Here is a 12,960-nt window from a genome sequence, read left to right on the forward strand (position 1 = left end):
TTATATAGTGAATAGGTGTGCAAACTGCTGCTCCCTCAGTTTGATGGAACTACCGGTAAACTAAACAGTGAGATCTTATTGCATGAAGCAATCCAAAGACCTTTAAAAAACCATTGGAGAAGCTGCACTTGGTCCAAAATGTGCTGCTAGAATACTGACGAGATCAGACCGTATACCTCCAATCTTTTACCAGCTACATTGATGCTTGTTTCTGGGCTCAACTTTAAGAGTGGTTGCAGACCTTCAAAATATTTAATGACCTGGGAACAAATTATCCCAAGGTTGGCCTCTATAGGAACCTGTGTAAGTCATGAGGTCAGCTTTAGAGGCGGAAGGATGGACAAGAGAGAGGAAGAGTGTGTTCTTCGTTATGGTGCCAAAACTGAGGAATATTATTTCTGCCTGGGGAAGATCCTTCAGGTCCCTTCTCTTCTCGTGTCTAGATGGGTTTTGAAAACCTATTTTAAAAGGTGTTCAGTCCTTTATGCTCTGCTTAAGTTTTGTTTTAGTCATGCTGAGATTACAGTTTTTAAAATTAGATTGTTTTTACATTTGCTGTGTTGGTTGTTTTACATTTTGTTCTGAATTATTTGTGAACAAACAGTTAATTTATACATGATGCAAAAACTGAGTGTAAATGATAAAATCATGTGATGATATAAGCAGAGTATAAATGGTACAATTATTTTTTATCATTATCAAATTAATCCATCAGCTTCCGCTGGTAGCCCAGTTGCACCCCTACCTGGAAAGGGGTAGCTTAATCTCTGTTGTCTCTGCTTTGGTAACCTCTAGGTTAGATTACTGCAATGCAGTATACATAGGGCTGCCTCGGAAGACGGTTCAGAAACTTCAGCTGGTGCAGAATTTGGTGGCCAGGTTGCTCACAGGGGCAAGGTGGTTTGAGTATGTTGTTGTTTAGTCGTTTAATCGTGTCCGACTCTTCGTGACCCCATGGACCAGAGCACGCCAGGCACTCCGGTCTTCCACTGCCTCCCGCAGTTTGGTCAAACTCATCCTGGTAGCTTCGAGAACACTGTTCAACCATCTCATCCTCTGTCGTCCCCTTCTCCTTGTGCCCTCCATCTTTCCCAACATCAGGGTCTTTTCCAGGGAGTCTTGTTGAGGTTCAGACCATATTTTGTCCTCTCCTCTTTCACCCTCATTAAAAGGTTCTTTAATTCCTCCTCACTTTCTGCCATCAAGGTTGTGTCATCTGTATATCTGAGGTTGTTGATATTTCTGCTGGCAATCTTAATTCCGATTTGGGATTCATCCCGCCCAGGCTTTCACATGATGAATTAATCATATAAGTTAAATAAGCAGGAAGACAATATATAGCCTTGCCGTACTCCTTTCCCAATTTTGAACCAATCAGTTGTTCCATATCCAGTTCTAACTGTAGCTTCTTGTCCCACATAGAGATTTCTCAGGAGACAGATGAGGTGATCAGGCACTCCCATTTCCTTAAGAACTTGCCATAGTTTGCTGTGGTCAACACAGTCAAAGGCTTTTGCATAGTCAATGAAACAGAAGTGGATGTATTTCTGGAACTCTCTAACTTTCTCCATAATCCAGCGCATGCTTGCAATTTGGGCCTTCTTGGTAGTGGCGCCCTCCCTGTGGAACGCCCTCCCACCAGATGTCAAAGAGAACAACAACTACCAGACTTTTAGAAGACATGTGAAGGCAGCCCTGTTCAGGGAAGCTTTTAATGTTTGATGTATTAGAGTATTTTAATATATTTTTTTGGAAGCCGCCCAGAGTGGCTGGGGAAGCCTAGCCAGATGGCGGGGTACAAATAAATAAATTATTATTATTATTATTATTATTATTATTATTATTATTATTATTATTTTGTCTCTGGCTCCTCTGTCCCTTCAAAATCCAGCTTGCAGTTCTGGGAGTTTTCAGTCCACATACTGCTTAAACCTGCCTTGTAGAATTTTAAGCATAACCTTGCTAGTGTGTGAAATGACTGCAATTGTGCAGTAGTTGGAGCATTCTTTGGCACTGCCCTTCTTTGGGATTGGAATGTAGACTGATCTTCTCTAATCCTCTGGCCACTGCTGAGTTTTCCAAACTTGCTGGCATATTGTATGTAGCACCTTAACAGCATCATCTTTTAAAATTTTAAATAGTTCAGCTGGAATATCATCACTTCCACTGGCCTTGTTATTAGCAGTGCTTTTAAGGCCCATTTGACTTCACTCTCCAGGATGTCTGGCTCAAGGTCAGCAACCACACTGCCTGGGGTGTATGAGACATCCATATCTTTCTGGTATAATTCCTATGTGTATTCTTGCCACCTCTTCGTGATGTCTTCTGCTTCTGTTAGGTCCTTACCACTTTTGTCCTTCATTATGGTATAATAAATGTCTGAGCATATCACACCGATACTGGCCTGGCTGCCAATTAGTTTCTGGGCTCAATTCAAAGTACTGGTTTTGAACTATAAAGCCTTAAATGGTTCAGAACCACAATACCTCAAGGTCAGCCTCTCCCCAAATGAACTGACCCAGATCCAGAGATCATCATTGGAGGGTCCCTCTTTGTGTGCCTACCGCATGAGAGATTGGAGGGTGGCAAAATGAGAACGGGCCATTTCTGCAGTGGCTACATATTTGTGGGATACTCTCCTGGTGCCCTCTCTCTCTCTCTCTCTCTCACACACACACACACACATATAGATACATAGATATACCAGGTGAAACATGCCTATTCAACTAGGCTTTGGGCTGATTAACATTCTGTATCCTTTTAAATGTGTGTGGGAGTCAGAGTTATTAGTTTGTTTTTCTTTTATTATGTATTCTTGTGTTCTCATTTTGGATTTTTGTTTGTGAACTGCTTGTGCTTTTTGGACAAATGGCAGCATACAATTATTTATTTAGTAAGTAAGTAAGTAAACAGTTGAGCATAGAATCTGTGAAAGGGCTCATATTCACAAATGGTCTTATAAGTTGTTTGTATGCCAAAGTACACCAAATTCCCATTTCTACCACCACCCCAGTTTACACTGTTTTGATTATACCCATTTAAATCACACGAAGAGATTGAAATGCTGGCACAGAGTTATATATTCCATGAGCATTATAGGTGTGTGGATGGAACCAGTGTAGTGTTATATCTAATTCCCATGCCACGTCACTATTGCAAAAGAGCTAAAATCATTCTGCAGAGATGTTGAAAGACAAGCCTGCAGGGTGAGTTGTCAGGGGCTACATCTAATATCACTGTCTGAGAATTTCCTGCCTTGGTTGTCTGATTCGGAATGAATCACTTACTGTGTACTGTGACTGTAGTCTTTTAGCATGTATTTTTAATTGGTTCCTCTGACTGGTTTCATTAATTAAAAGCCTTAGAAACAGAATGTGTGATGGTTGTGTGTCACTGATAAAAGCTTTTTAAAAATTCTTTCTGAAAGTAATAATATTTATCATATGTTTGTTCCTACAAATCATCAAGCAGTAAGGAAGCCCTCCCTGTCAAACAAGATTTTAATAAGATAATGTTTTTCTTCCCTGTAAAAACACATGCTACTCTGTTGACTACTTGATTAAAATTTCAAAACTTGGCAGCTATGTTAATCTTGTAATTTGCATATATCATGTGTTCATGCACACACCAATTTTTTCCCCTCAAATTCTTGTATGTTTTGTTTCTCCTCATAAACTGCTGCTGCTATTAAGGTTCTGTTGTTCACAGTTGGGTAATTTTGTCATTAGGGCCAGCCTAAAAGTCACAAAAATATGGCAGGCTTTTGAATTCTCCAGAACGTGAAAATCCAATTGTCACAGTCAGAAATAAATTAGTTATTACTTAAATGCTCAAAAGATTTCACCATTCATATATCTCAATTACAGGGGAGGTGTTTGACTATCTAGTTGCACATGGAAGAATGAAGGAAAAGGAAGCAAGAGCTAAATTTAGACAGGTATGTATGGACTATTCTGTACTAGACTTCTAAATGTTTTAATTTAATTGACATTTTCCCCAGTCAGTGATTGCTCTCCCTCCTGGAGGGAGTGTTGATGTTGGGAAATACTAGCAAAATTGGCCCAATCAGCAAATACTTTCACATTCATGCTGAATCCACATTGGATTATCTATCACTACAGGGAAGTAGCTCCTACATTTTTCAGTGTGCGTATGAAAATGAAGCCCTTGACTATTTTATTGTGGCACACACACACTTCCTGGGAAGTAAGTTGCATTGGAATCAATAAGGATAAACTCCAAGTAAAGGTGTTAAGATAGAAGTGCTAAACTTTAGTCTCAATCTTGGTTTCGAGGGCAAGCACAAACCATAGTTTGCTGGCTAGTATGTATCATCAGACTATGGTTTGCACAAAAGGAAGCAGTTTAATCAGACTGTGCAACGGTAGGCACATGAAAACGAGGGTAATTCACATAGTGCCAAGCCATGGTTTGGTGTTATGTCTGAAGACATTATTTTTTATAACAAGTTTGCAGTGGAATAAAGGGTCATGAATTGGAAACTGCTCAAAGAAAGCAAGTATTGGCTGCAGAACAGCTTGTCCTTGATTTGAGTTCCTCCTGTTTCAAACTGCGAGTGTGCTGTTCCTCTTTTCATCCGCCCCCTGCTCCTATTCTCTGTTGTGATTCTCACTGTTCATCTTGCAAGCCAATCTGCTGTGAAAGCGCAGAGGGAAAGTAGCTTAACTTTTGATCTATTACTCAGACAGTTGGAAGTAGAAGAGATACCTGTTACAGTTAGAAATGAACCTTTTCTTAAAGAGATTTGAGATTCTTGTGAGATTGGCAGTCTGGATGTTAACTTGCCTGTCTGTGTCATTATGTGTGTTCTGAACCCTGATGTTGAGAACAGGCTTCTGATTTAGTGAAATTTCTTGGTGAAATTTACCTTTCATTCTGTTTGTGTCTGGTGGCACTCTTATAATATCTTCAAGTTGCATAGCAGAGTTTTGGCATATGCATGGAAATGGGCAATAATTGAGTTCTGCGGGTAAGCAATAGGGAATGCCATGTTTTGAGTCAACAGTAAGAGCTGGAAAAATCTTAGGGATTTTCATAAGTATCACTTATAAGATGTCTATAACTTGTCGCATACTGTCTGACTGACTGTTAATCTTGTTTACCATACAGAGAAACCATAACAATCTGCTTGAAGGGTAACACTAGCCTAAGTAAGTAATAGGCTTGCCTTCAGTTGTCACTTTGACTCTTATCCTAAATGCACTTTTTTGAATAATTCTTATTGATTTCAGTAAGAGTTACCCACAATTAAGTGTGCTTAGGCTTGGAGCTTTTGGTAATTTTGTTACTCATAATGGGCATTATATTGACTTTATAATTGCTTCCCAATTTTAGCAACTCCTGCTAAAACCTATTATTGCAATACTGTTTGTTTGATATATGTCACTTTATATAATTGAGCCTGTTTTCTATCCAGATAGTATCTGCAGTGCAGTATTGCCACCAAAAGCATATTGTTCACAGAGATCTCAAGGTAAGAAGAGAAACACAAGATTTTGTATTTGAACTTTATTAAGTATTTTCATACTCTGTTCTGTTCCCAGATTAATACCAATTTTCCTTGTTCTTTACTGGAAAAGTAAAGGATGAATTTCTGTGATGAATTTTGACTACTAGTTGGCATGTGAAGAGTAAAATACCTACCAAGTTGGTTACTGCAGGCTAGTATATTATTAAGGCTGAGGGTAATAGTTTGAGAAGTAGAAATGATTTCTGGTAGTAAATAGACTCTGCTGTAAGTACAGATTTTGCTAGCTCAATTCTCACTTTCAGGATTGCATGGGTCATGGTGAAAGAGAGAATTATTATTATTATTATTTATTAAATTTGTACACTGCCCTTCTTCTGAAGATCACAGGGCAGTTTATGACATAAAAATTCAAAATGAGAACACAAAATACATTTAAAAAACAAACAAAAACAAATCAATAACCCTCCTGCCAGAAACACATTTAAAATAACATAGAATGACTCAGGACTGCAAGGACCGCCTGTCTCCATATGAACCTACCCAGACCCTGAGATCATCCTCTGAGTTCCTTCTTTGTGTGCCTCCTCCATGAGAGGTCCCGAGAGTGGCGAGAACAGACCATTTCTGCAGTAGCTCCCTGCTTGTGGAATGCTTTCCCCAGGGAGGCTTGCCTGGCACCTTCGTCACGTATCTTTAGGTGTCGGGCAAAACATTCCTCTTCTTCCTGGCCTTTGGCTGATTTAAAATGCCCTTTTAAAATGTGTTGTGGAAGGGGCGGGTTATTGGGTTGTCTTTAATTTTTATTTTGTATTTTATATTGTGATTTTATGTTGTGAACCGCCCTGAGATGAACCCCCATTTCACGGGATTATGTTAGTTGCTTACTTCCCTTGGTTCACAGCTCCATCTTCTTTGGGGCTTGCACCCGTTCTTGGTGTATCACAAAATCCGTTTATTTGTATATTTGAACCAGTTTGAACCCACTTTTACAATAAACCGGGTTCCTTACTAAAGAGAAGGCTCTGTTATAGACAAAACAATATTTTTTTTTAGTCTCTTCTGAAAACCTGGCTGTACTTAATGTAAGTGAGCAAATCAGCAAACTCTTTAAGACACATGCTAATACGCCCGACTATATGAATTGGATCTTGAAGGACTTCGACTAGAAGAAACTGTTCGTTTCCAGGGAGGGAAATCTCACGTCTTACTCTGTTGTTCCCCTCCAGGCTGAAAATCTGTTGCTTGATGCAGACATGAACATTAAAATAGCCGATTTTGGTTTTAGCAATGAGTTTACAGTTGGAAATAAACTGGACACATTTTGTGGCAGTCCTCCATATGCTGCTCCGGAACTCTTCCAAGGCAAGAAGTATGATGGACCTGAAGTAGATGTTTGGAGCTTAGGCGTCATTCTTTACACTCTTGTGAGCGGTTCTCTGCCTTTTGATGGGCAGAATCTAAAGGTACGCACCTAATTTATGCTTAAAGGGTGGGAGGAGGATGGGGAGTTCCTGGACTGTCATTTTTTTTATGTCAATACTTAATAGCACACCTGTAATTTCCTATTTGGTGTTGTAGCAGGAACACCCCCCCCCCCCAATCATTCAGTTTGTACAAACTTCACACACACACACACTCACAAACTACATACACTACGCTTCTGTTATAGATTCATAGAAAATCAGCCATACACCGGATTTGCACTGTTCCACTTTTATTTTACTCCATGAAGGAAGGACTACAAAATGGGGAAGGTTTGATACAGGGCAGCCATAATCCTTGAGCATACCAGTACATACACAGGAACCCTGCCCAGTTGCAATGCCAACCCTGATGGTCCCAGACAGAAGACCATCAACAACACAACGGATTGCATACACGAATGGATTCAACAGGGACTATAACAAAAGAACAGTGATTGGATTCCCCCTCAGGGGGCAGGAAACTGCAACTACCTTTTGTCTTCTGAAAATGGGGAGGGGGAGAAGGGAACCAGCCAGGTGACAGGACACTCAGGTTACCACCACCACCCCTCCCTCACCCCCTCCTTTCTGTGATGTATGCATGATGTTTCTGGGGGTGGGCTTGACCTACAGGGTGGGAATTTCAAAAGTTTTTATAAGGCCTTGCACACCATTTTTCTGTGTCCTTTCCTCTCTCCTGCAAGTGAGGGGAGCACCCTGTTGCAACAGTTCAATAAAGGCCAAGCCTACAGGCTGCTGATTTGCTCCAATTTACTCTGGTTGGTGTCTTTACTTTTTGTCCAAGGGAGCTCTAGGATTTTTCCGGTAACAGTGTGTGTTTTGATTAAAGGAACTGAGAGAAAGAGTGCTGAGAGGGAAATACAGGATTCCATTCTACATGTCAACGGACTGTGAAAACCTACTGAAACGTTTCCTGGTGCTAAACCCAACTAAAAGAGGCACTCTTGAGGTAGTATTATCTTCCTCACCATTATAATATCGTTTCTCCCCTCCTGCTTCATTCAAAGAAATTTTGAATTTTAAAATTGCTTGTGCATCCAGGTAATTTTGGCCTTGTTGTTGTTTTAAATAAATTCTACACCACTTTATACAGTAATTTCTAAGCAGTGTACAATTAGGGGTTTGCGAGGGACATAATAGGGATAGCTATGCCTTTTACAGATGACTTGTTTACTCTTGGTCCTCTCTAATAGTTTCCCCCGGATGAAAGAACAGTACATTTTGGAATTGCAGGGAAATGGTGCCATTACCTTGTGGAATACTTCATTCCAAGTGCATTAAGCCGCATCTGCGGTGGTCATACAGTGACTTGCTCAAACCCACACACAAAAGCTACCTCGACATTGCCATTGGTCTAAATGGAAATGTTCATAGCATCATCCCATTGTATTGTACTGAAGAAGCACGTCGTGCTACTCTTCAGTTGGATAGAAGTCAGGATATTGTAATGACTCATGATCTCTCCTCTTGGGGCAGCTCGAGGCTGCTGTGATTGTTATGGAGGTGCGGTGCTCCACCTAGAGGGCGTTCTTCACGTTAAGCAGGACTTGGAAGTCGCACTAGCTCTCTTTCATTAGACCTACCTATCGTTGGCAGATCATGAAACATACGTCAGTGTCAGTACACCCTTTATGAACTGACGTTTTGGCTACCAACCACATTCTGGGATTTCTGATGCTGCCTTTTATTACCAAAATTATATATAAAGGTAAAGGGACCCCTGACCATTAGGTCCAGTCGTAACCGACTCTGGGGTTGCGGCGCTCATCTTGCTTTATTGGCCAAGGGAGCCGGCGTACAGCTTCCGGGTCATGTGGCCAGCATGACTAAGCCGCTTCTGGCGAACCAGAGCATCGCACGGAAACGCTGTTTACCTTCCCGTCGGAGCAGTACCGATTTATCTACTTGCACTTTGACATGTTTTCGAACTCCTAGGTTGGCAGGAGCAGGGACCGAGCAACAGGAGCTCACCCTGTTGCAGGGATTCGAACCACCAACCTTCTGATCGGCAAGCCCTAGGCTCTGTGGTTTAACCCACATACATATATTTATGTTTGAGAAAATAAATTTTATTCATTAAAAGTATTTATATGCCACATTTGGGGGCCTAGTCCACCCATGGTGACTCACATACAAAGCAGCATATCAAGTGGTTGAATAAAAGCCATATCCTTTAAAGCCAGGTTATTAAGATGAAGAACAGTTTAGTACGGGCTGTTGCCTGAATAATAGTTAATATTAAGTTAGTAATATTCAGTATTAGGTATAGAAACGCTTTAAACATGTTACTCCTTTTAGTGTGTGTGTTTTCTCATCTATGGCTTCTTTTGTTAAAGATATTTACATTTTAATTTTTTTGAGCACTCTTCCTAGTCCAGGTCCCAGTGGAGCACTCCCCTCCATCCTCATATGTCCCCTAGAGTTGTTTTTGCCCACGCTGACAGCAAATAGGACGGCTTACGCAGCACTTGTTATTCGCTTCGTTATCCTTTTTTTTATATAACAAAAAACATAAATTATGTTTTTGCATACTGCTCTTCATCAGAAAAAAATGTCAGTTTTTAAAAGAATTTTTTAAAAAGGAAAAAAAGAAATGTGAAATGTTGACCAGCATTAAACTAAATTCTTGCTCTAATGCAAGAGCGCTTCTGTGGCCTCTCCTGCCACGGTACACATGCATCCTGTGTTGTTCCCAACTCTTCCCTGGGGGGTTGGAGCAACCCCCAGAACAGATTTAGGCATGTGCAGGGGGAGCGGAGAACCTTCCGTTGCACAAGGTGAAATCTTTGCATTGATCACTGTAGTGCGACACTTGAGTACAAACCCAATAAAAACAAAATGCAATATATGAAACATCAAAGTCTGTAACACGGGATTCCACTCAATATTGACATGAATTCCACATCTGCTAGCACACCTGTTCCTCAGTCAACCTGCACATACACATCCACTTACACTGTCACCCAGGCACAGCACACAGACTTCACGGGTACCAGTCCTAACAATCTCTCAAGTACATATACAAGAAACCACACTAGGCCACTGACAGCCCAACACTGTGAGGCTAAAACCACACTTAATCCAGGACTCCACCAGCCCCAATAAAACCTCACACTTTTCACCCAAACACTCATCCACAATCAAGCTCTCTCCAGCCACCAGCTCCTACCCGTGAAGTAGTCAGACTTAACCTCTCTACCAGCTGTTCAACACAGTTATCCTGAACAGCATCGAGCACCACCATACTCAGTGAACACAACCGTGAAGTGGGGTTGTCTTCCCCATAGTGTCTCAATATGAGAGAATTTACCGTATTTTTTGCTCTATAAGACTCACTTTTTCCCTCCTAAAAAGTAAGGGGAAATGTGTGTGCGTCTTATGGAGCGAATGCAGGCTGCGCAGCTATCCCAGAAGCCAGAACAGCAAGAGGGATTGCTGCTTTCATTGCACAGCGATCCCGCTTGCTGTTCTGGCTTCTGAGATTCAGAGTATTTTTTTTCTTGTTTTCCTCCTCCAAAAACTAGGTGCGTCTTGTGATCTGGTGCGTCTTATAGAGCGAAAAATACAGTATAGGGGTTTTAACAAACAAACCCCACACCCTTTGGTAGAGGCAGAGTAAATAAGGGGTGGAAAGGGCAGGTTTCTTTTTCATACAAGTTAGTTCATTTGCCTTCACTTAAGCAGCTCAAAAATCTTAAGCTTTGGCCTTGACTACAGATCTTTGTTACTGGTAATACTCATGCAAAAACTATCTTTGCAGCAAATTATGAAGGACAGATGGATCAATGCAGGGCATGAGGATGATGAACTGAAGCCTTTTGTTGAACCAGAGCTAGACATCTCGGACCAGAAGAGAATAGGTAAGCAGAGGATGAAGATCACCAGCATACATACTTAATAATGACAAATGGTGTGGATTGTGGCTCAGCACTTTATTGCTTGCTTAAATGCTCAAATTTAGATCTTGGCTAAGGACGTCTCCCATAGCAAGGTTTTAAATTTGTTCCATTATTAAGTAGTAATTTTGTATGACTGCTCAAGCTAGTAAAACATTGTGCATTTAAGAAAACTTTCAATTTATTCTAGACATTATGGTTGGAATGGGATATTCTCAAGAAGAAATACAAGAATCTCTTAGTAAAATGAAATACGATGAAATCACTGCTACATACTTGCTACTGGGGAGAAAATCATCAGAGGTGAGTAAAATGCTCAAACCATGGCTGAGAACTGGCTTGTACTCATGATAACCAATGCTCTATCATGTTGGGAATGAGTTAATAGCAAGCATTGAGCCTCACCTTCCCCTTCATTCATCACAGATGCAAGGAGGAAGTTAGAAGTAGAAGCTTCTAATCTCCTTGCAGCTGCACTGGAGGATGAGAGGAGCAAGTATCTGAGTCTTATTGTGGCCCACTCCCATCATAGTCAACCGTGGTTTATTATGATGTCCACATTTGGCCCACAGACCTAGATGTAAAGAAGAAACCTGGTTTGGCTCTTCAAGCATCTTGATATACATGAGGTAGCTTATTATTGACTCTTGCAGTCATCTTACCTCTCTTGCCAAGCTGCCAGGTGCTTAATATTTTCCCATTCTTCTATTTAAAGTATTAATACAGTGGTGCCTCGCAAGACGAAAAGAATCCGTTCCGTGAGTTTTTTCGTCTTGCGAAGCAAGCCCATTAGCGGATTAGCGCTATTAGCGGTTTAGCGGCTATTAGCGGCTTAAGGGATTAGCGGATTAGCTGCTAAAAGGCTATTAGCAGCTTAGTGCCTTAGAAAAAGGGGGTGGGGAGCAAAAAAAACAACAACCCAGGAATCGCAATACATTTTCTTCTTGCGAAGCAAGCCCATAGAGAAATTCGTCCTGCGAAGCACCTCCAAAACGGAAAACCCTTTCGTCTAGCGGGTTTTCCGTCTTGCGGGGCACCACTGTAATATTAATTTGACCCAGGACCATTCTTAATGCTTCCATTCTATTTTAAAACTGACCTAGAACCTAGTTGAACAAGAACTTCTCGCCTCTAGGTTTGGCAAGGTTAGGGCAACTCTTGCACCATAAGTGTGGGTCCTCCAAATTTATGGAACTCCTATCAAGCATGTTGCTGGCAAACTGAAGATAATTGCAGTGTCTGTGGAAGGAAATGTTCAGACTTCCAATAATACGTACAGTCTTGGGTCTGGAGCGACTGGGTCCCGATTCAGCAAGCTGCATTGTCAACTTAGATTAGAGGCAGTGAATATATTTGAAATATTTCTGCTCCATGTCTTAGCATAACTCCAGTGAGGTGCTTTACAGGCTTTCTCAAACTGTATTTACTTCAACTTACTGCTCTTGCATTCTTAGGTTTGAAGAGAGTTGTTGCCACAGGGTAACCACTATAGTAATATTTTAGTTAACGTGACTTGTAGACTTGTGTAAGTGAAGGCAATAAATGACACATGCTCCTTATTGGAGGTCATGCTGTTATGGCCAGTTGAAAGTTACACATCATTTAAGTGAGTAGCGTCCATGGCTTGCAATATTTTGTTTAGTGGTGACTGGGCTGCAAGACAAAGCACTCTGACAGATGGTTCTTTAGAAGCATCCTTTTATTGATTAAGTTTCAGCTAGTTAGAGAAAAATGCAGTACATCACACTTGATCTGCGCCAAAAGGTTTTCAGGCTAAAGCACTGCCACATACTTTGCCTTGTTCTTCAGTACAGCGAAAACATGGTGCCCAAGTTCTGAAAGCCAACCCTATTTTTTAAACCTTTTTATTTTGTTTCTCTTGGTGAGTTAGCAAACTCTGAAGAATGTCAGATTGACTAGGTATATAGAGAGCTGCTTTCTTCTGAATGAGACCAGTGGTCAACATGCCCCATTGCTGTCAACCCCTAAGTGCAGCATCTCTCCAGGGTGTCAAGGAAAGGAATTTCCTATCCATGCTCTTGAAATTCTTTAATGGGAGGTGCTAGGAGGTTAGCCTGAGACACCTGAG

The 12,960-nt window shown here is 41.0% G+C and overlaps 1 protein-coding gene across 8 annotated transcripts in view; it reads left to right on the forward strand.

Annotated features, from left to right (window-relative positions):
• The window catches only part of MARK3 (microtubule affinity regulating kinase 3), a 67,943-nt gene that overhangs the window by 30,883 nt on the left and 24,100 nt on the right, over window positions 1-12,960 (forward strand). For all 8 annotated transcript variants that reach the window (XM_083435917.1, XM_083435920.1, XM_083435918.1 and 5 more), the window contains 6 exons: window positions 3,867-3,937; window positions 5,438-5,494; window positions 6,718-6,954; window positions 7,805-7,924; window positions 10,736-10,835; window positions 11,062-11,174. In XM_083435917.1, coding sequence (XP_083292043.1) covers window positions 3,867-3,937; window positions 5,438-5,494; window positions 6,718-6,954; window positions 7,805-7,924; window positions 10,736-10,835; window positions 11,062-11,174 — 698 coding nt within the window. The remainder of the gene's footprint in view (window positions 1-3,866; window positions 3,938-5,437; window positions 5,495-6,717; window positions 6,955-7,804; window positions 7,925-10,735; window positions 10,836-11,061; window positions 11,175-12,960) is intronic.

The sequence above is a fragment of the Podarcis tiliguerta genome (genome assembly GCF_965153285.1).
Source record: "Podarcis tiliguerta genome assembly, chromosome: 1".
Taxonomy (NCBI): domain Eukaryota; kingdom Metazoa; phylum Chordata; class Lepidosauria; order Squamata; family Lacertidae; genus Podarcis; species Podarcis tiliguerta.